This window comes from Tursiops truncatus, chromosome 13 (assembly GCF_011762595.2).
Source record: "Tursiops truncatus isolate mTurTru1 chromosome 13, mTurTru1.mat.Y, whole genome shotgun sequence".
Taxonomy (NCBI): Eukaryota; Metazoa; Chordata; class Mammalia; order Artiodactyla; family Delphinidae; genus Tursiops; species Tursiops truncatus.
Genome location: NC_047046.1, coordinates 16,285,455 through 16,308,123, shown reverse-complemented (window position 1 = coordinate 16,308,123; position 22,669 = coordinate 16,285,455). Strand labels below are relative to the sequence as shown.

Here is a 22,669-nt window from a genome sequence, read left to right as displayed (position 1 = left end):
AAATGTCCTTTTTTATTATTAAAGTAATGTTCATTAGTAGATAACTTGGAAGGAACATATGTGGGAGACTATAAAGAAATGAGTATCGTCTGTGACCTCTCCTGTTCTAAGAGAACCGCCATGAGTGTTTTGGGTACATTTCCTTCTATTCTCTTTTCTGTCCAGTGGCTTGGTTGTGCACTGAGACAGCCTCCTGTGACTGTGTGACTCTGTTCTTGGCCTCCTCAGGTTCAGCTCTGTTCAGCTCCTTGGGGATCTCCTGTTCCACATCTCAGGAGTCACAGGGAAGATGACCACAGAAACTGCCTCTGAAGATGATAACTTCGGAACTGCCCAGTCCAACAAGGTGTGTGCCTTATTTTGATTTTCCTCCCTCTGCTGATGGTAGGGAGACTCCCTGGCACTCACACTGTGGAGGCTTCACCACCTCGTGTTCTCTGCTTCTTTCCACTGTTGCAGGCAATCATCACTGCCCTGGGGGTAGATCGGCGGAACCGGGTGTTAGCAGGCCTGTACATGGGCCGCTCTGACACCCAGCTGGTTGTGCGGCAAGCATCCCTGCACGTCTGGAAGATTGTGGTCTCCAATACCCCCCGCACCTTGCGTGAGATCCTGCCCACCCTCTTTGGGCTCCTGTTGGGTTTCCTGGCCAGCACGTGTGCAGATAAGAGAACGGTAAGTTTCGCAGGCCTTGCTTCTGACCAAGCAGCCCCTGATGCCTCTGATGCCTGCAGAGGATGGGAGAGTCCCTAGGGTCCCCTATCTAACACGGGAGCATTTATTTATTTACTTAGTTATTCAACAAATATTTATCATCTACTATGTGCTAAGCAGCGGCCCAAGACCTGGGGAGATAGTGGAGAAGAAAGGCAGCCTCGTGGAGCTACAGTCTGGTAGAGGAGATGAATGTTAATCAAATAATCACAAAAACAGATGGAAAATGCAACTATGGCAAGTGCTATGTGGCACTGCTAATGCTTATAACAGGTCAACCAGCTGGGGGTCAGGGAAGCCTTCTCAGAAGAAGTGATGCTTGAAGATGAACGATGAGTGAGCATTAATGGGTGGGGAGGTGATGAAAGACTGTTCCAGACCAAGGGACTAGTGCTTGAGATACCAGGATGGGATGTGCACAAGCCATGAGGTGGGCGGGAATGTGGCCAACAGCAGGGGCTGAACGAAGGCCGGTGCAGCTGGAGGAGAGGCCCACCAGGGCTGATGATCGCTCCTGCCAGTCCTCTTTGGCCCACCCCCAACCCCCATCCCTGGCAAGCAGATGTGTATTTGGCTCTGAAGAAGGGTTTGCATGAGGCCTCAGAGGAGATGAGTTTTTTTCCTTAAAGTGTTTATCCCAAATTCAGGGTCCGCTTTCCTGGGCAAGAGCATGAGGGTTAAGTGACTTCTAGGCCCCAGTTTTTGATCCAGGGAAATCGGCCCTTGACTGGGCAGCACATGATGAGTTTCTTGGTCGTATATAAGGTGCCAGCTTTTGCTTTAGGTTGTGTAGGTGTGTGTGACGCAGAGAGATCATTTTATTTTGTCATGTTTTGCAAGCACCGTGGGGGCTCTCCAGGGGTAAGAGCGTTTGGGAAAGTTAAGTCTGGCTTGGATAAAGTCTGGGAGGTTCCAGGGCCCTCATTCTGGAGTTGTGCATGGGGTGCCCTGGGGTTTGCAGGGAGTCGATGTCCTGACTTGAGCTCTGCCGACAGATTGCAGCCAGGACACTGGGAGATCTCGTCCGGAAGTTAGGGGAGAAAATCCTACCTGAGATCATCCCTATCCTTGAGGAAGGCCTGAGGTCTCGGAAGAGTGACGAGAGGCAGGGAGTGTGCATTGGGCTGAGCGAGATCATGAAGTCCACCAGCCGGGACGCCGTGAGTATCTCCGCAGGGCCCTGCGGGTCCTGCACCTGACTCAGAGGGCCAGGGAGGTTACAGGACAAACTGCACCACTAGCGACACTTCACCCTCAGGGACATGCGAACCTCGCTCCAGAGGGCATTGCTGGCAGCGGGGTGCCGGCAGGGCCGCAGTGCATTGGAATTTCCCTCTCAGCTTTCCCATCAGTTTTACAGGCTATAAGACCTAAGCGATTTAGAGGCCTGGAGTAGCTTTTGGAGATTGGAGATAGTCTTTCCCTCACCACTCCTGAGGTTGCTCCAAGAGTAATCCTTTTGTGTCACTACATCAGTTCAGTTAACACGTGTGGTGCACTTAGCGGAGAAAGGAGGTGCACGTGTGTGAGTGGTGGAGGGCGGCAGAGAGCAGGAGGGTGTGCTCGTTCTCAGAGGGAGCGGAGTAGATGAGAGTGAGTACCCAGTGGGTGGAAACGCATTGTCTCCAGCAATGAGACTGTTTCCATAGCAGCTACATTCAAGAGGGTTGGAGTCCTTTTCACTGACCCTACTTTTCTACGGTAATTGATCCTCCAAACATTGATCCTCCCCAACGTGGGGAGTAGGTTGAGAGTAGGCATAGAGCTCTCGATTGGGATGAAAGCACCAAAGCAATGAATGGGTGGCGGGTCAGAAATTCGAGCACGTAGCCAATTGCTCAGCCTGAAAAGCCTCGTCTGATTTACAGGATTCTTCTCCTCCTGTGTGTATCAGTATACGTATTACATTTGGGGTTTTATATTTGCATTTTTCAAAGAATAAAGGTAAATTCTGTCACCAAAAGAGCTGTGATTCATTAAATAGTCAGTGCCCCAAAGGCTGAGGCCTTGCTGGTGGCCATATTCATATTCAGTCCTTAGATTCATAGGGGGCGTTGCTTTGGTGGAATTGGTTGCAGAGGAAACAGAGCTGTCATTGGTCCCGTTGCAGACGCAAAGACTTCATAAGGAAGCAAGGTTTTTTCAATTTCAATTTTTATTTTATTTTTATTTATTTATTTATTTATGGTTGTGCTGGGTCTTTGTTGCTGCGCCAGGGCTTTCTCTAGCTGCGTCGAGTGGGGGCTACTCTTCGTTGCGGTGCGCAGGCTTCTCACTGCAGTAAGAAGCTTCTCTTGTTGTGGAGCACAGGCTCTAGGCATGCGGGCTTCAGTAGTTGTGGCACGCTGGCTCAGCAGTTGTGGCTCGCGGGCTCTAGAGCGCAGGCTCAGTAGTTGTGGCACGTGGGCTTAGCTGCTCTGCAGCATGTGGGATCTTCCTGGACCAGGGCTCAAACCCGTGTCCCCTGCATTGGCAGGTGGATTCTTAACCACTGTGCCACCAGGGAAGTCCCAGGGAGCAAGTATTTGAGTTGAGACTTGAAGAAGGACTCGGAGTTTCCTATGAAGATGAGCAAAAGAGTCTGGGGAGTGGAGGCCACATCACTAGGGTCCTTGACATGAGAACGAGTTTGAAGTTCCTGTAGGAGACCAGAGTATTTGGAGAACTTGCCGGAAAAAATCAGGCTATTAATTATTAAGTCTGGTGAAGGCTCCTTGGGAGTAGATTACACAGCCTCTCTGCTTTTTCATACTTGTGCATTTCCACAGAAACCATCTAAGTTAAAAAAAAAAAAAGTCAAGCCCAGGGAGCAGCGGTGGCCTGGCTGGGCCAGAGGTCCTCACCGCCCCCCTGCTGATTTCCTCTCCCTCTGCCACGTCGGGTTCAGTACACCTGTACCGTTGCAGGTGCTGTATTTCTCCGAGTCCCTTGTGCCCACGGCAAGGAAGGCCTTGTGTGATCCGCTGGAGGAGGTCAGAGAGGCGGCGGCCAAGACCTTTGAGCAGCTGCACTCCACCATCGGCCACCAGGCTCTGGAGGACATCCTCCCGTTTTTACTGAAGCAGCTGGTGAGTGGCTCTGCCCCACACCTACCAATCGGGCTTTTACCATCTCTGTAGAGGCAACACGCGGGGGGCTGATTCTGCCAAGGCAGCCGCAGTGTGGGCCCCAGAGGGAGTGGGTGCACAGGATGGGATTTGGCTCTGTGTTTCTCCTTTGACAGTCAGTCCATGTGGGTGCAGAGGGAGGAGGGGAGGAGACTGGAGAAGGACGTTGGCGCCGGCCGGTCCAAGACAGTGGAGGTGGAGACAAGAGCCGGCTTCTGAACATTGCCCCCATTGCCCCTCTGCAGGATGATGAGGAGGTGTCAGAATTTGCCTTGGATGGTCTGAAGCAAGTGATGGCCATCAAGAGCCGTGTGGTGTTGCCCTACCTCGTGCCCAAGGTAAGTCCCAACACGTGGCAACCCTCTGGCCCAGAAGCCACAGCCACATCACTGTTCCCCGGGCCTGCGTGAAGGCCAACTCTGAACTCAGATGCTGGGAGAGGCTGGTGACTCTTGTAGTGGGATGGGATCTCCCAGAGCTTAGCGCCGCGGCCAGCACAGGGCAGCACCCATTGAGTTGCTGTTAATCATTCCGCAGCTGACGACCCCACCTGTCAATACCCGGGTGCTGGCTTTCCTTTCGTCTGTGGCAGGCGACGCCCTGACCCGTCATCTTGGCGTGATCCTCCCGGCGGTCATGTTGGCCCTGAAGGAGAAGCTGGGGACTCCAGCTGAGCAGCTGGTGAGTGTCACAGTCACTCCTGCAGGCTCTCTAACCCTGCCCCATCCTGTCCTGTCCTGGAGGAGCTGTGCTCAGCCGAGGCATCCCCTGTGGTTTTAGGAGATGGCCAACTGTCAGGCTGTGATCCTCTCGGTAGAAGATGACACCGGGCACCGGATCATCATCGAGGATCTGTTGGAAGCCACCCGCAGCCCTGAAGTGGGCATGAGGCAGGCTGCTGCCATCATCCTCAACATCTATTGTTCCCGCTCAAAGGTGGACTACACTAGCCACCTGCGGAGCCTGGTCTCAGGCCTGATCCGCCTCTTCAACGACTCCAGCCCTGTGGTTCTGGAGGAGAGCTGGGATGCCCTGAATGCCATCACCAAGGTGAGGAGCTGTGGACCCCACAGCCAGCTTCTGGTTGTGGACAATTCCAGGCGCTTATAAGACTAGACTCCTAAGGCACCCCATGTACCTGTCACCTAGCTTCAGCATCTGTCGATTCGTGGGCAGTCTTATCTATACTCCCACCCACACCTTTCCGCCTGCTATATTATTTTGAAACAGCCTTGAGAGGGTTTTACCTAGAACTCTGACATCCTCTCTGCTTTTTCCCGGCTTCCCACAGAAACTGGATGCTGGCAACCAGCTGGCACTAATTGAGGAACTACACAAAGAAATCCGGCTCATAGGGAATGAGAGCAAAGGCGAACACGTGCCAGGGTTCTGCCTTCCAAAGAAGGTAAGCCAGGGCCCGTGCAGGGTGCGGCAGGCATGCGGTCTTCCTCCGCCTTCCCCTTGGGTCCCAGGAGGTCGGGCCGCTGGAGCAGCCCGTGTGTTAATCTGGCTTAGTGCTTGCTCTAGGTGCCATTCTGCACCTTCACAGGCAGCGTGCTTCTTCCCTGTGGTGACCCCTTGGGGACAGCGTTCATCATCTTCGGTTTAAGTGGTGGAAGCCACCTCAGACAGAGTGAGTGAGTGACAGCAGTGCAGGTACCCTGTGTGGTAGGCCTGCTGGGACTCTGCTCTTCTTGTCACTGTCAAGACTGTTCCCCAGCCAGCACCATCTCAGGCTGCGACCCTGGCGGCCTGAATCGATCTCTCATGGAGTTGAGGAGAGATTGGCTAACAGGAGCTCCTTGCTTCGGGTGGGAGACACCTGGGCCCAGAACCTTTGAGATTTGACTCTCAGGTGTGGTTCTCTTGTCAGGGAGTAACCTCCATCCTTCCAGTGTTGCGGGAGGGCGTCCTGACTGGCAGCCCAGAACAGAAAGAGGAAGCAGCCAAAGCTTTAGGCCTGGTGATCCGCCTGACCTCAGCGGACGCCCTGAGACCCTCCGTGGTCAGCATCACTGGCCCTCTGATTCGCATCCTGGGGGACCGGTTCAGCTGGAACGTGAAGGCGGCTCTGCTTGAGACACTCAGCCTTTTGCTGGCCAAGGTGAGTGACTGATGAGTTCACACTCTCAGTCCATTCAGGCCTTAAAGAATGGATTTGTGTGTAGGATGCTGGCACGCGGTGTCCCGTAGAGGCGGGGTGACAGCTTATCTTGGGGAATCGGCAGAGCAGAGGGAGTTAAGACTTTGGAGTCAAGACGCACTGCACATGGTCAATTCCAGGTCCGCCACTTGGTAGCTGTATGGCCAGAATGACCTTGGGAAAGTTACGCAGCCTCTGAGCCTGTTTCCTCACCTGTGTTTTGAGAGTACTAAGACTGCTTGCCTCTCGAAGGGCGGTGTGACACAGGGCTCAGATAAAATAACATCAGGCACGAGGCCTGACACATTCTAAGCACTCGACACACCAGTGCATGTTAATTGCTATTATTTATAAATGGGTCAAAGGACAAAATCCAGGGCCATGTAAATACAATTAAAACCTTGTTCAAAAACATTTCCCTTCTTTATGACCACCTCATAAATGAGGTGAAAAGAATCTGAGGAGAGAATGAAAAGGAAATCTGAGATCAACTGCAGTTAACTTCAGTTTTTGCCCAAAGTGTCAGAAGCAAAGATTGAACACATTAACTGTTTCTGATGTTTTATAGTGTAATAATTAAGCCCTTTGGATTTAAAAAAGCATAAACAGCCAGGATTTGTTGTTGTTAAAAAAAAAAAAATTTCTTACTTGAGGTTTGGGAACAAAAGCTTAAGATTTGTAGCTTTTTCCTTTTGGGAGAAAAGTGTGGGGAGCATCTTCCCAGATAAAAAATGGGATCGTGGGCATCAGCCTCATTCTGTAGGAAATTGAGTCTTTTTTTTTTTCTTTTAAATTAAGTATCATCTTTACATTCTGTGCTGTTCTTTTCTGTGTTTTGTTTTGTTTTTTTAAACTCTGTATACAAATGGAGCCCTTCCCTCCTGGAATTTGTCCCTTAGGCCACAAGCCAGGTGCCACCCATAGGCAGGTGGTTCCCGAGGCAGGTGGTTCCCGCCGCAGGTTTGCCAGCTTCACTCTGTGGTCTGCCTCCCAGCTGCCTGCAAAACCCCGACCCCAGTATCTCCAAACTTTAATTGGCATTGAACCTCCAAACAGCTACTTTGATTTTCCCATTTAGCAATAAGTAAATCTTTCATCTTGGACTCATCTGTATTTTGTCACAAATGTGCCTGTTTTTCTATGTGTGGTCGGGGATTAGAATGGATTGTTAATGAGGGGGCGCACATGTGTACAAGGATGACCTTCTGAGGCTGTTTCATAGGATTGTTCTGAAGGCTGAATGTTAAATGCTCAGTAGATGGTACCTGCCCTTACACACCTGGTCCATTTCCCTGTCTTTGCACTAAAATGTTCTTCCATGGTACTGACAGCGTCTCCCAGCCTGCTCTAGTGTATTTGGAGACAAGGGTTTCGAGTCACTTGTCCACGTGGACAGGGCTTCACTAAGCCAAGTCCACGGCTCCCTTGGTGGTGGTGCTGGTGCTGGTGCTGCTGGTGGTGCTGGTGGTGGTGCTGGTGCTGGTGCTGCTGGTGGTGGTGCTGCTGGTGGCGCTGGTGGGGGGATGGTAGTGGTGGTAGTGGTGGTGGTGCTGGTGGTGTCATCCTCCCAGTGCAGCGCAGGATGCTGAAAACGGAAGAGGAGACTGAGTGTGACCTCTCTGTGCTGGGCGCCCCTGCCTTAACGGGACATCTATTCCTGGCCTATGTGTGGGAGCCAGGGCAGCTTATGGTGGTTTGTGATCATTTGTTTTTGTGCCTATAGTGCACTGTGGCCCTGGACTCCACCTCAGCTGTGCTTTTGGGTGTGGGTCTCTCAAACAGGTTGGGATTGCCCTGAAGCCCTTCCTGCCCCAGCTGCAGACCACTTTCACCAAAGCCCTGCAGGACTCTAACCGGGGCGTGCGCCTGAAGGCTGCTGATGCACTAGGGAAGCTCATCTCCATCCATATCAAGGTGGATCCTCTCTTCACAGAGTTGCTGAACGGAATCCGGGTCATGGAGGACCCGGGTGTCAGGTAAGGCCCTGGTGGGGAGAGCTGTGGCCGTGGGGAGGCCAGGCAGCTCCTGAAGCAGCCCGGGCCCTGCCTGTGCGGCGGGAGCATAGGTGAAGCAGAGCCAGGTTTTAAGTTGGGTGTACTGGTTCTGTAGGGACACCATGCTTCAGGCCCTGAGGTTTGTGATTCAGGGAGCAGGGGCCAAAGTGGACGTGGTTATCCGGAAAAGCATCGTCTCACTCCTGCTGAGCACGCTGGGACATGACGAGGTACAGCGGCAGGTGGACGTGGGGCTGGGGGGCTCGGCTGGTTTCCCTTCTCTTTCCTTTGGTTAGCATCTCTGCTTTGTGTTAGAAGAACTTGGTCAGTAGTGATAATCACTCCCGATATTCGTATCACTCTGTGGTTTACCACGCCTCTGGTAGTGAGGGAGACAAGGCGCGTCTTGATATCAATATTGATATCGATGATGTGTTGTATAGATAAGGAAAGTAAGGTTTTTAAAGTCCCAGGTCTCTCATTCATTTGTCCTCTAGTCTTAAACAAGTCATTTTCCCTCTCTGCCCCTCATTTCCCCAGTTGTAAAGTGAAGAGTTTCGTTTATTGGTTTAGAAAACATTTGCTGAGCTGAAGGGCCTAGCCCAGAGGTAAATGAAGCATGGGCACAGCCCTCAGGAAACTGTCTGGTGTCTGTCCAGGTGGGAGGGCTTAGCACTGTTTGAGAGGGTGAGACTCACTTGGGGCTGCACCCTAGCAAGTGGTAGAGTCAAAACCAGCACCTGAGCCGCGTGACTCCTGGTTCTGTTCTGATGCCGTTACTGTAGCCCTTCCTGACCCCGTCTAGAAGCATTTGTGAAGTACCCCTTGACAGCCCAGTGCTGTAGCGGGCCCAGGAGGGCTTGAGCCTCTGAGAAGAATTTTCTCTTTGCCCTCTGACAGCCCTCTGCTGCGTGGCCAGATGTACACTGTGGGGCTGATCTCTGGAGAGAGGCCCCTGGGTTCACATGGAGCTACACCCCGTCGTCTGCCCATGCATGGGGCCGACTATCACGGCCCTCTAGCCTTCTCTGGGATACAGATGGGAGACTCCACCTTCTTTTGGTCACAGTCTGTCACGGTTTTTATAGGGCCATGCACAGTGCAAGCAAAAGTTAGTATGTAAACCAATTTGCATTTCACCACAATGGAGCTTAAAATAGATCCAGAGTGGAGAGAGTGGCTGTCGTGTCAGAGAGAGCCAGCTTTAGCCTTGCTTGGCACCTGGGCAGGGAGCTCAGAGGCCCAAGGTGCTGGCCAACCACCCTCTCGCTCAGAACTTGCGCTGGATCGAAGGTGGCAATCCAGAGTGCCAGCCCAGCTGATGCCTCCCCATGGGCCCTTGAGGCTCTGGTTGTTTGTTTTGTTTTGGGGGAGGCACGCCAAGTTGGCACTTCCTAATACTGTAGCACATAACCTGAATCCACTGTGTGGTGTCCCGTAGTTAGCTGGCAGGGAGAGCAGCAGGGCTTGTTATGTACGTGGCTTTGGTTTTGACACAAAACACTCGGCCTTTACCTATTGCCTTGGGTTGATCAGCTCTTCAGTTTAACTTCCCGGGACAAACCTGAGTAATGTCGGGGCAGCAGGGAGTCTCTCTGGACATAGGCGGACACATGAGCGGTTCGGGGGTGGGTGTGGGGTTGGGGGTGGAGCTCCAAGTGGTTCTCTGACCGCCTTTCCTGGGCACTGTGGGCGGGAGCTCGCGCCCCTCCCCGCCTCACAGGGCTGTCGATAGTAACTGAGATAATAAATATGAAGCATTCAGGCTTGTAAGAAGAAAGGTGCTATGTAAATATAGTTATTCTTGCTATTACGATGATGATTAACGTATGCACACAGGCTGGAGTTTTCTAAAATTAAGTGCTGGGTGTGTAATTTTTAACACGGCACCAAGTGGCAGCTGCAGTGAGTGGCAGTCCCGCTCTGGCGGTGGGAGCGTGGAGTGCCTGGAGGGAGGACTGGACTTAGGGTCCGCCTTCCTTCCAACGTTGTTCCCGCGGAGCCCGTGTGGGCTTGCATCCCCATTCACTTCCTTCTCTGCTCCGTCAGGACAACACTCGCATCTCCTCAGCTGGGTGCCTGGGGGAACTGTGTGCCTTTCTGACGGAAGAGGAGCTCAACACTGTTCTTCAGCAGTACTTGCTGGGTAGGCCTCTTGTGTCCACGGGGGGCTTTCTTTTCAGGGCCTCTCTGTCTCCCCTTCCCCTCAGAGGGTCTTCTGACAGTGGGACCACCCTCTCCTTGGAAATTCAGCTGTTAAAACAAAATGGAGTTTCTGGGGGTTCTGCAGCCCCGAGTGTTTCGGCTCCAAGAACACAAGCCACAGTCTGGAGCAGTTTGTGAGGGATGGCTGCTTGACATCCACTCGGGGCAGGGAGGCCTGTGTGCAGCGTGGACTGGGGTTTCTGCCAGGCTCTGAGCTGCCACATGAGTCTCAGGTTGGCGAGGTGGGCTTCGTGGGTGGTGGGCCATGCTGTGAGGTACAGGTTGACCCCAGTGTGTCCTTGCACCCAGCGGACGTGTCTGGCATCGACTGGATGGTTCGGCACGGGCGGAGCCTGGCTCTCTCCGTGGCTGTGAATGTGGCTCCCAGCAGACTCTGTGCAGGCAGATACAGCAGTGAAGTTCAGGACATGATCCTCAGCAATGCCATGGCAGACAGGGTAAGGCTTTGGGGCAGCCAGACTTGGTGCTCAGAGACCTGGGTTCAAATTTTACCTTTGCCAGTAACTTACTGTGCCCTTGGACTAGTACTTGATCTCTCTGGGCCCCAGTTTCATCATCTGAACAGTGAGGAGTTTGGGTTGGAGCATCTAGAGGTCCCTTCTAGGTCAGAAGGTCTCTGATTCCTGACCTGGGAACTAGTGACTCGGGTTTGGTTCATCTGCCTCACAGCCACGGCAGACCCTCTCCATGAGAGCTGCCGGGGGGTGGGGACTGGTGGGGAAGAGGCAGGGTCCCTGGAAAGTCCTGGGGAAGGGCTGGTGCCTGGCCCTGCTGCCCCGGGGACGGAGCCGGAGGCCACCCTGTCTAGCTCTCTCTTCTCTCCACAGATCCCCATTGCTGTGAGCGGGGTCCGGGGCATGGGCTTCCTGATGAAGCATCACATCGAGACAGGAGGAGGACAGCTGCCAGCCAAACTCTCCAGCCTGTTCATTAAGGTGAGCAGGGCAGCCAGGCTTGTGAGAAGGACCCGTGACCAAAAAACACTAGAGCTGTGTCCTCTGTATTCTAGGAGCTCTCCATGGATAGCCTGCGGCATCTCTGAGCCCATAGGGCTGGAATGCAAAAGAGTCGTGTGTGAGCTTTTCTCTGGAGGAGTGCCCAACTTTTTGTCAGGATGTCAAATAGACCTATGACCCCAAATCACGCTAAGAACCTCCATTTTAGGCATTCTTTCTAGGCACACCAATTTTGCAAACTTTGGGGCAGACCTGGGTTCAAATCTTAATAAACCTCCTCTTCCCTGCCTGCCTTTAGCAGGCATGACACTTACTAGTATGGCTGTCGTGGTGGCTGTTGTGGTGGCTGTGAGACCCAAGGAGGAAAGCTGGGGAGCCTGATGGCGAGGCCCCAGCCCCTGTGTAATAGAGCACACTTCTCAAATGGTTGTGTGCACACAAGACAGAACCAGAGTCTGCATGCTAAGAGATGCGGCCGAGCCTGAGACCCTGCCTTTGTAACCAGCTCCCAGGCAATGTCAGTGCTGCTGGTGCGCTGACCTCGCTCTGAGTAGTGAGGTTCCCAAGGCTGACTGCACCACCCTGCAGGCACAGTGGAGAGTTTACAGGGCCCTGATTAGATTGAGCCTGTATGACGGCATCACCCTGCATGCAGCTTTTATCAGCGTTTATTACTGATGACCTGCTGTGTGCCCAGCCGGGCTAGACCCTGAAGGTGTAGAGGTGAACAGGGCAGACAGGATCTCTGGAGGTGGAGGTACACAAAAAGCCTGTGGGAAGGCTCTGATTTAGATGGGGCTGTCGGGGAGACCTCTAAAGGCTGACGTTTGAGCTGAGCCCTGAAGGATGAGAAGGAACCAACCAAACGAGGATCTGGGCCAAGCACGTCCCAGGCAGTGGGACCAGCCAGTGCAGAGGCCCGAGGCAGGAAGCAGCATGGTGTGTTTGCAGAAGCTGAACGCCCACGTGGGCCGAGAGTGGTGAGCAAAGGAGAGACTGGCATGAGATGAAGTGGAAGAGAATAGGGTCCGAATCACACCTGGTTATTACCCTCCCACAGTGGGGATGGCATCGGAGGGGAGCAGTGGGGTCAGTTTCCACGATGAAGAGAGTGTCAGGGCAGAGTCTGGGCTGCTTTGAGAAACAGACTGGATGTGCCTGGCTGAAAGCCTTGCGCTCCTATTCATAGTGTTTGCAGAACCCATCCAGTGACATCAGGCTGGTGGCTGAGAAGATGATCTGGTGGGCAAACAGGGACCCACTGCCTGCCCTGGACCCCCAGGCCATCAAGCCCATCCTGAAGGCTCTTCTTGACAACACCAAGGATAAAAACACCGTCGTCAGGGCCTACAGCGACCAGGCAATCGTCAACCTCCTCAAGATGAGGCAGGGAGAAGAGGTGTTTCAGGTGGGAATCTGGGACTGGCGTGCCTCCCCTGGGCGTCTGTGGGCACTGGCCTTGCAGGCCTTCTGCATGACAGTGTTTAAGCATCACTCTTCACTGCCACCCCATCCGTATGCATGAGTGTTGACAGGCAGATTGTAGTCGAGTGACAGGTCTGGTGCCTAAAAACACACTCCTCTACTCCTGAGGTGTTCAGACGTCTTTCAGCAGCAGAGTCCCTTCTTCAAATAGACTTTCACGTGGCACACAGCCCTACAACAGATCCCACAGTGCTGCCCATTGAGGCCCAGAGTCCTGTCACTCAGTCCCCTGCCCGCTGAGCAACCTTTAAAGCACTGAACAATACCTCACCACGTGAAAGGCATGATGAGTGGTTGTCTTGGCTTTCCCTGGATCCATCTGATTCCCTTATTTTGCCAGATTCCACCTCAGTGGTTCTAGTCCTGGGTTAACATTCATTTTTGTCTTTGATTGGAGAAATCTGAAGCCATATTTTCTGACTTCGTCTCCTTGTTTCCATCTTCCCCCCAGTCCCTCTGCAAGATCCTGGACGTGACCAGCTTGGAGGTGCTGAATGAATGCAACCGAAGGTCTCTGAAGAAGCTGGCCAGCCAGGCCGACTCCACGGAGCAGGTGGACGACACCATCCTGACCTGACAGACCTGGGCCTGTCCACTGGGCTCTGCATCAGCATTTCAGCTCCACCTCTTTGTTCAATGTTTTCATTTTTGGAAATACGTTTGTTCTGATGGGGAGCTTAGGAGATGGCGTTCCCAGAAAGTATTTTAATATTATCAGCAGACCACAGCCAAAGCCTTAAATCAAACCCACACACAACTGAAAATTGCCTCCTCCATCTCTCACCCTTTTCTTTGGAGACGAGAAGGAAAAGCACATTGGTGAGCCTCACCCAGTGGTAACCAAGAGCTGCTTGTCCGTTCTGCATGTAGGTCTGGAACAAGGAGGCTCAGACTTCAGCTTCCTGGTCTCCTGTGCTTGAGCTCTGGTCCCAGGGCCAGTGCTGCCAACCTTTGCCTAGATCCTGAGGGGCACAGAACCGTGGAGGTGTGTCCAGTGTGGTGTGCCTTGGTGTGGCTTTTCAGCATTGTGTAGCCCAACTGGATCTGACCCTCCAGGTGACAATGACACACACATAGCCCTAGCAGTTCGCAAGTCAGGAGAGGGGTATAGGTTTAAATGCAGGTGGTTTGAAGGAGGGATGTTTAATAAAGGCTTTGATTTAATCTTGATAAGCAGATTTTAAAAAATCTCCAAACATCCACTAAACATGAAGCTTCCTGCGTCAGGAACAAGGCAAGACTTGCAGCTGTTTTCATAAGCACAGTCAGCAGTCTGATTTCTGGGCATCTCTCTCCTGCTCTTGGAAGTCTTGTAGATACCTACAGACTTCTCTGTCCTGAGGTCGGGTATCAAGGGGGGTGCAGCCAGGCCTGTGTTCTCACCTGCTGTGGAGGTTACAGGGGTCGAATTAGCCACCTCCCTGCTCTGTCCTGACTCAGACCGGTAGGGAGCTTCTGGGAGTCAAGTTTTAAAGAGAAACTCTTCCCCTCTGTGGAATAAGAACAAACCACATTCCTGTAATCAGAATTGCCAGAGGAAACCAAAGTTGCAGTTCAGCATCTGCCTCCTTTATGAATGACTTCCTTCCTCCTAGTTCTTGGAAGGCTCGTGATCCAAACGTCCTGTCTGATGGAGCACGCTCCTCCGGGCCCAGAGACGCAAGTGTTTCTGGGCTGTTTCCCTGGTCACGATATGGGACAAACTTCTATCAAAATTTCTGGTCAGAGCTGTAAAAGGAAGAAAAATTGAACATGGTGGTCGCAGACTCACTTTATAAAGGGCCTGAAGTGCTATACCAAAAAAAGCAAGGCTTTGCTTATTAATGATGCAGCAGAGATAGAAAGTAGCCTTGTGACTCAGCACTTCTGATGAATAAGACAAGGTGACCTCTGAGATAATTGCTTTGTATGCCTGAGCCGTATATGTCACAGGACTTCCTATTTTCTTGCAGCAGACACGGTCTCATCAGGCTCACTGTAAATGTAGAATCCCAGGGCTGGAAGGGACCTTGAGAGGTCAGCTGAGCTGATCCCCATAGCCAAGGCAGCCAATAGTTACAGCTCTTGGTAGCCATGGTAACTGTTCTCTGCTTCTGGGATTCAGATGGTCATCAGCATCCTCCCAGCTGCCTGGGGCATATGTCCAGCAAGCCGTCTGCATATGCAGTCACCTCTGCCAGTTAGCTGTGGGGAGGCAGATGAAGTTCCTATGTGAGGGGGCGTGGGCTGGGAGACCTCTTTTAAGCCCCTGAGGTAAGTCTTCAGTGTTTCCTCTAGAATCTTAGAGGCTTATGTCTACCTCTGGTGTTCAGTCCCCAGTCTGAAGTTGGGAGGGGAGCCTGATGTACTTAGAGGTGGAAGAGACTCAGTAAGCAAAATCCAAAGGAAAAACACCAGTTCCAGTTCCAGAAACTGGAGGAGGATGAGATCTCTCTGTTCAGGATAGACGGATAAAGGTTGATTTACAGACGGAGATGACTCAGAGGCTCCCCGAACATACTGAATTGTATTTCCTGAGTCTGGAAGGAGGGTGTGAGCTCCCAGGAAACGAGCTGTGAAGGGCTGTCACAGCCATGATGAGGGAGCAGGCAAAGGGCACCCCGTCAGGCCAGAGTCATAGCAGTCCTGAAAACAGCTGCCCAGACTGAACGAACATCCTGGAGGAAATGGAGCTTAGCTGCAGAGACCAAAGCTATTTGCCCTGGTGGTTGGTTTAGCCTTGGACGAGTCACCCAACGTTTCTAGGCCAATTTTCTCATCTGTATAATGAGGAATTTGGAGTGGAAGCTCTCCATATGTCTTAAAGTTATCTTTTGGGGGTTAATAGTAATTAGATGACATTTGGCATTTTTTTCACTTAATCCACTCAACCTACGGAGTAGTTTCTCTTATTATTGTTTTCCTGAGGAGGAAATTGAGGCACAGAGAAGTCACAAGGCTAATAAGTGGCAGTCTGTCCCCAGAGTCATGCATATCCTTAGCCTTTCTCTTATTCCTACTGAACTGGCTAGTTGGGCACAAGCACCTGCCACTCTTTAGGCCGGGGCCTGCAGGCCTCTCACATCCTGCAGCACATGAGGTAAAGTGCTGAGGCGGCTCCAGGTGACTGGCCCGGGGCCTGAGCCACCCCAGGCCTCCCCCGGCAGCTCTGTGGGCTGAGCCATACCTAACCCCACGTACAGGACCCTTGCTGTCTTTAGAAAGACATTTCTAAGACTTCCATGATCCTCTAGAGAGGGGACTCCCATCTTTCTCTGCCATGTGTTTGAAAGGCAGTGACAAAATGGTGTGCCTTTAGCTAATCCAGGGACAACTAAACAGCATTCTCAACCCTTAACTCTAGGAGCCTCTGGAATCATGGGCATCAAGACTATTTTAAAATGTTGGGGAGTGTGACATGGTTCATGTCCCTTCTAGGAACCAAAGGTGAGTTCCCTTGGTCCCACTGCTGTGATGCCGGAGGGCTTGGGAGAAGGGCAAGGGACCTGCAGGGTCAACACTATTTTATTGGCAGGGATTTGGGGACGTTATTTTACTGAGAGCTGATCTCAAAACAAGACAGACAGTTGGGAATGTTTTTCTTCTGAGTACAGTTCTGTGCAGACTGGTCTTTAACTGCTACATGTTCTTATTCTTTCTAAATAAGAACAATAAGAAAAACAGGAGCCAGCCTAACTTAAAGATCTAGGTTCTAAAATATTTTTAAGGAAACGCAGCTATTGCTTTAGAAGTCTAGTACAGGGACTTCCCTGGTGGCGCAGTGGTTAAGAACCCGCCTGCCAGTGCAGGGGACACAGGTTCGAGCCCTGGTCCGGGAAGATCCCCCATGACGCGGAGCACCTAAGCCTGTGCACCACAACTACTGAACCTGCGCTCTGGAGCCTGCTTGCCCCAACTAGAGAAAGACAGCATGCAGCGACGAAGACCCAACGCAGCCAAAAATAAGTAAAAAAAAAAAAAAAAAAAGTCTAGTACAGAGCGCCCTAGTGGAGCTGCACAGACTTGGAAGTCAGGTTTAAACCATGACCACTACATATTAAGCCAGAGCATGTCCCCTAACCTCTCTGAGCCCATGTCCTCATCTGTACAGTGACAGTACAGTGACAAGCCTCACAGGCTTGTCTGGAGTGAATGAGGTAATGCCCTCCATACATGGCTGGGCACGCGGGAGGTGCTGCATATGTGGAAGATGTGATTAAAGTGAGGTATACTGGCAAAAATGGACTGAACAGTGGGCACCTAGTACCATTTAAGGTGCGTCGCAAGTGCAGTGCTCTTATCCAGGGGGTAATTGCTGGACCCAGAATTTACAGATGTTAATGTTTTGAGCCTGAAGTTTGAAAAGCTATTAACTTAAAATCAGATTTTTCTTGCAGAGTGATTACTGCATTTGAATATCTAAAACACTGAAAAAGAGGTGTGTAAGCACATGGTTGGGGCTTCACTGTGCCTGGGCTGGAAAGCACTCCCCTGTCATTGCTGGAGCAGTGCTTCCGACAGGAGAGGCCAGGAGCCTGTCCCTGTTTTATGAGTACAGTTGAGGTATGGAAGGAAAGGAGCATCTCTGAGGTTGTGTGGCCAGTTGGCTGCAGAACTGGAAAAAACCCACATTTCTTGATAACTCTGGTCACCACGTCCCAGGGCCATACTATAAAAATACTTTTGGAAGGTGAATTTAACAAAGGAAACAGTCAAGTTCTTGGCGTGTGGCTCTCTGGAGTGACTAGGTTTCACCTTTCAGAAGAGGTGGAGCGCAGTTATTTCACTGGGTGGTTCTCAGCTGCTAGGAGGGTTCCCTGCAGGCCTCCCTGGTGGAAGGGTAGTGTTGATATTAACAAAGCTTAGGAAACTAGAAAAACTGGTCCAAGGATTATTAGCTCAGTGGGATTTCTGGGTGAGACTCCTGAGTGTGTCTGCATGGAAACACCGGTCACTTTGTGATGCTGCTCTGAGCTCTCTGGTTGAGATGGCAGCCTGGTCATAAGCTACGTTAGATCTTTCTTACCATTTTGGTTCCCATGGAAAAGGGAGGTGGGAAGCTGGGTGCAGCAGTATCTAACCCAGAGTTGCTCAAACATTTTGCTTCAAGACTCCTTCACACTGTGAAAGATGATAGAGGACCCAAAGAGCTCTGGCTTATATGTAATTTGCCTACTGATACTTACCATCTTAGCAAAACTGGTCAACTATAAAAGCTTTATTAATTCGCTTAAAAAGAATAAATCCATTACATATTAGCATAAATAACCATAACAGATATTTTTTCCAAAACAAGCCATTTTATTTATTTATATTTAAAATTTTTAAAATTTATTTTGGCTGTGTTGGGTCTTTTTTTTTTAACATCTTTATTAGAGTATAATTGCTTTACAATGGTGTGTCAGTTTCTGCTTTATAACAAAGTGAATCAGTTATACATATACATATGTTCCCATATGTCTTCCCTCTTGCATCTCCCAAAAGCCATTTTAATGAGGAGAGTGGCATTGCTCTGCATTTTTGCAAGCCTCTTCACTTCTGGATTCTCATGTCTCCTTCTGCATTCAGTCTGCTGCAATGTCACATATCATGCAGGCGCTGGAAAACTCCACTGTACACTTGTAAGGAATGAGTGGAAAAGGCAAATGACATCTCAGTATTGTGAAAATGTTTCAACTTCACAGATCCTTTGAAAGGGTCATAGGGAGTCCTGGTGTCCCCAGCCCATACTTTGAAAACCGTAATCTCGAAGATGGGAGAAAAATCCTACTGAAGGGTTTAGTGGGAGGGGGTTTGACCCTGATAACGTGACAGACCCCAAATTTGGCCCACTCCTCACAGAAAGCAAATTCCAAGAGAGTTCAACCAGATTCTTTTTTTTAAACTGGATTATTTCTGATGTTCCTTCTAACTCTTTAAATTCTGTGTGTGGCTTCACTTTAACTGAACAGAAACCAAGTGCCTACCATGTGCTAGTCCCCAGCGGATATCAGGATGGTCAAGGATCATCCTGCAGTCAAGGAACTTCATGGTCACTTGATTTGAGGGGGCTGCCGAAGCGCAGGGCAAAGCGATTGCCAAGTCTCTTGATATGGCCTCAGGCATGCAGGTGAGGGGGTAAAGGGCCAATTCCCAGTCCCATCAAAGGGAGAGACCAGATGGTTCCCTTTAGTCCTTCCCTCTTGGACCGGCATGTTGGACGGTGCCCCATCCCACTCATTTGAAGTCCGACATTCAGCGTACCTGCCCTCTCAATTCTTGTTTACACCGAATTCCCCCATTACATGATCGCAGCATATGCTTCCTCCTTCGATACCTATTTCAGCAACTTTAGAATCCATTGCTGACCAGTCTGAATTGTGGATTTCACAGGTTCCCTCCAGGCCTCCGCCACACTGGCCCTCATCTCTCCTACTGCTACCCTGAGGCACCTCAGGCATGAGGGTCCCTCTCCTTTACCCTCAGCCTCTGACACCACACTTCTTTACGCTCCTCTTTGCCAGTTGAGCTTTTTAAAGTGCTCTTAACCCATCTTCCTTCTACCCTTACTGCTCAGTCCTTACTGTTCACTGGCTGCCAATCCTCTACCTACGCTATCCTGAAAAATACTTTATTCACCCCACTGTTCTCACCAGCCACTCCATTTCTCTTTTCATTCACAACCAAACTTATTGAATGAACAGTATATACCCACCCCTCCACGGCATCACTTTCTGTTCTGTAAACCTGTGTACACTCCTGTCCCCCTTACTCCTTGGTTTTTCCTTTTAACACATATTTGCATTCTCAGAATGTAAGCTCCACAGAAGCAGGGATTTTAAAGCTTTATTTACTGCTACATCTCCAGCTCCTCCATCAGTGCCTGGCACACAGTGAGCCCTCAAATGTACGTTGACTCATCTTCCCCAATTGTACCATAAGCTCCCCGAGGGTGGGGCTTTGTTTTGTTCCTGTTACATCTTCAGTGCCTGGCACCTAGTAGGCACACAATACTTACTGAATTAGCAAAGGAATCCAGTTGTCAGGTAAATTTTGTGATTTTTATCTTATTATTTTTTTTTTGGCTGTGCCACGTGGCTTGTGGGATCTTAGTTCCCTGACCAGGGATCAAACCCGGGCCCCTGCAGTGGAAGTGCAGAGTCCTAACCACTGGACCACCAAGGAATTCCCTATGTGATTTTTTAAAAAACACTAATTTGGTAGATATCGTTTGCATACTATCTTTTGCATCTGTCCCTTCCTTCTGTTACCTCACACCTGGGCTTCGGCAGTAACCTTTATAGCTCTGCAGCTGAAATCCGTCCTGCATGCTTGCACCAGATAACTTTCCCCAAAGATTTTGATATTGCTCCTCTGCTCAAGAACTTTCAATGCTTCCCTATTGTAGTTTCTAATGTATGAACAGGTGGTACTGCAAAGCTCATCTGTAAGCTGGCTGTTCAGAACAGTGGAACAAAGTTTCCCATCAGTGGCACATAACTGCTACTTACCTCAGATCACAAAAGTTTATGTCTATTTCTAAATATAGACTTTATAATCTAGCTACCATAACATAGCTCCAGTCATTGAATTGTAGTTTAGATAATTTAAAACAATGTTTCTAGAGAAAAATGTGCTCACAGTTTCATTTTTGGGAGCCAGGCACACATCCTGGCCTGCAGGGGATTCTCCCTCAAAGCTAAAATAGATGATCCTTACGGCTGTGACAGCAGCTATCTAAATACACCCGCCATTCACAGCTCTCTAAATTCCAATTCCATCATGAAATCTTTATGATGAAATCCTTTCCCCATCATTCTAGCTGAAAGTGATAGCTCTCCTCTGAAGTCTAGACTGCTTGACAGCTATTTCCTCTCTTGCATTGTCTTGTATATTTTATTTCTCATGAGTGTGTCTTATCTCTAATGAGACTGAAAGCTCCTGGAATGGAAAAGCTCTACCCTATAGTCTGTGGCACATAATAAATAGTGAGTACTCATTAAATGGCTACTTGAATAAATGAAGGAATTAATGCCTATTGCTTTCCAGAAGGCAGGCAAGTCAGGAGTCTGGATAATGGCCAATTCTGTTCTACTTCTTCAAAGTATCCTACAGTCCTGATATCAGGAGGCTGCCTTGGGCATGTGTGCTTGAGTCTGCAACAGGAAATGGCCGAAAGCATGAATGAGTCAGTGGAAAATGACCTTGGTTTAACAGCATTAGTTACTGTTTATCACATGCCTATATGAGCCAGGTAATTTGCAAACATATCTCTAATCTTTACAACTATTCTGAGGAAACTGGGGCTCTGAGACATTGTGATGTGACTTTTCCAAATCTCGAAGCTTTTAAGAGATGGAGCCAGGATTCTAAAGCATCTGAACCAAAGTCTCTGATTCCAGAGCAGGTTGAGAAGATGATCTAGAGTGACCTGCCTCACTGGCTGGTCAGGGGAGGATGTGCTTGCCTGGGGAATACTCTGAGGCTTCTTTCTTCCCTTATATTTCCTAAAACTGTTGGATCAAAGGCGATCCCACTAACCTTTCCCAGACCAAGAAGCATTTTTTTCAGTGATCATATGAATAGTTCCCCTCCCAGCTAGTACTTTTGGATCCCAAGTCCATGTTCTTTTGTCATCACCAGGCTGATTCTCAGCTCCTGGAAAAACAACTCAAAGTTTGAGTCAGACACTCCATGTGCTGTTCAAGGATCTTCCCTGCAACACTGTTTATAATAACAAGAAATTATAAACATGAATGCCTATCAACAGCAGAGTGGTTAAATACCACCATATGATGGAGTGCCAGTACCCCGCTGCTGTGAAATGACAGAAGGTTTAAGTATGTTGTTAAAGAGAAAAGGCAACTTACATACACATGTGATTGCACAGGCAAAGAAAATTCATTGAAGGACATTTATGCATTCAGAAAATATTTGTTAAGCATTTTAAGGTATCCAAGAAACTTATTAACAGGGGTTACCTGTGAGGAGTGGGTCTGAGGGAAAAACAGTAACTTGTGCTTTTTGGTAATCTTCTGTACATTTAAAAAAACTCCACAAGCAGTATTCTGTATAAAGTCAAGATAAAAAGAAGTTTGAGAAAACAAGTAGAAATATCCAACAGGTACTTGACTAGAAAGGGACAGGGCTGTACAGAACTTATAAGTAACAATTTTTTTCCCTTCTACAAATGAGGATGGCGGTAGGCGCGTCCTACTTTTAGTGCAGGAACTTACTCTAAAACGGGAAAAAAAAAAACCCTAGGGCTGATGATAAACCGAATACCGCTTAACCTCTGCGGCCCAGGTCTTCCTACCACGCGATCTGGAGAAGTATTATCTGTAGATGGTGTGCAACTGAAGCCGCGGGAGCTGCTGCTGTCGATCCCAGGGGTGCATCTTACACGCCGGGTCATTCATCTCCCAAGTTCTGTGTCAAGCTGGAAGAGACGCTGAATCTGGAACCACCCACCCAGCTTTACCAACGGGGCAACTTAGGCTTCAAGAGGTCACAGGGCTGGGATGTGACTTCGCCCCAGCGCTGACGTCAAAGGCCACACTCCTAACACACTACGTCCCGGCTCCTGTCCTGTAAAACTCCGCAGCCTCCAGCCGCCTAGGCGTCCTGTCCACAGACCCGGGACACGGTGGAGGGCCCGGTGCCAGCACCCCGGAGGCAGCGTCCAGACAGAAGGGAGCGAAGTGTCCGAGTCCCCAGTCCCGAGAAACCGGGAGCTCGGCCTAAGAGCCGCCCCGCCGGTCACTGCCTGCCAGTCTTTCTCTCTCCGCAGCGCTTGCGAGTCTTGAAGATGAAGAAGCGAGTCCGTCCCGGACCACGGCCCGGCTTCTCCGGCACTCTCGGCTTCTTACAGTTAGGTTTCGACCGCAGCTCCGCTCTCCGAGACTTCCGGGCAGGGGGGCGCGGAGGGCTGGCGGCGGCGACGTTCACAGACGGGACGCAGGGAAGACCAGTCAGCGCCCGCGAGACCCTTCCGGAGCGCATGCGCAGTGAGTGAGCGCGGAGAGGGCGCGGCTGGCCGCGACCGCGGCTGCGCAGAGGCGGTGCCAGGCGCTGCGCCTGCGCAGT

The 22,669-nt window shown here is 50.5% G+C and overlaps 1 protein-coding gene, 1 long non-coding RNA gene and 1 other non-coding gene across 8 annotated transcripts in view; 1 reads left to right on the top strand and 2 right to left on the bottom strand.

The window, feature by feature from the left end:
- The window catches only part of GCN1 (GCN1 activator of EIF2AK4), a 56,917-nt gene extending 43,119 nt beyond the window's left edge, over positions 1 to 13,798 (top strand). For 2 of the 6 annotated variants that reach the window (XM_073790171.1, XM_073790170.1), the window contains exons 43-58: positions 229 to 346; positions 460 to 675; positions 1,710 to 1,874; positions 3,621 to 3,782; positions 4,067 to 4,159; positions 4,359 to 4,502; positions 4,602 to 4,871; positions 5,113 to 5,226; positions 5,695 to 5,925; positions 7,747 to 7,940; positions 8,074 to 8,188; positions 10,008 to 10,104; positions 10,473 to 10,621; positions 11,012 to 11,119; positions 12,330 to 12,548; positions 13,077 to 13,798. In XM_073790171.1, coding sequence (XP_073646272.1) covers positions 229 to 346; positions 460 to 675; positions 1,710 to 1,874; positions 3,621 to 3,782; positions 4,067 to 4,159; positions 4,359 to 4,502; positions 4,602 to 4,871; positions 5,113 to 5,226; positions 5,695 to 5,925; positions 7,747 to 7,940; positions 8,074 to 8,188; positions 10,008 to 10,104; positions 10,473 to 10,621; positions 11,012 to 11,119; positions 12,330 to 12,548; positions 13,077 to 13,202 — 2,521 coding nt within the window. In that variant the 3' untranslated portion in view covers positions 13,203 to 13,798. Of the gene's footprint in view, positions 1 to 228; positions 347 to 459; positions 676 to 1,709; positions 1,875 to 3,620; positions 3,783 to 4,066; positions 4,160 to 4,358; positions 4,503 to 4,601; positions 4,872 to 5,112; positions 5,227 to 5,694; positions 5,926 to 7,746; positions 7,941 to 8,073; positions 8,189 to 10,007; positions 10,397 to 10,472; positions 10,622 to 11,011; positions 11,120 to 12,329; positions 12,549 to 13,076 lie in introns of those variants that run through there. The other 4 variants (XM_073790172.1, XR_012325200.1, XM_073790175.1 and 1 more) reach the window with 4 other exon arrangements.
- A 4,127-nt stretch (positions 13,799 to 17,925) lies between these two features.
- LOC141276149 (uncharacterized) lies at positions 17,926 to 22,647 on the bottom strand. The gene is made up of 2 exons (XR_012325205.1): positions 21,565 to 22,647; positions 17,926 to 18,222 (listed from the first exon to the last, which is right to left on the bottom strand). It is a non-coding gene; the product is annotated as an uncharacterized lncRNA (long non-coding RNA).
- On the bottom strand, positions 19,697 to 19,768 carry TRNAG-UCC (transfer RNA glycine (anticodon UCC)). The gene has a single exon. It is a non-coding gene; the product is annotated as a tRNA-Gly (tRNA).
- Positions 22,648 to 22,669: the final 22 nt, after the last annotated feature.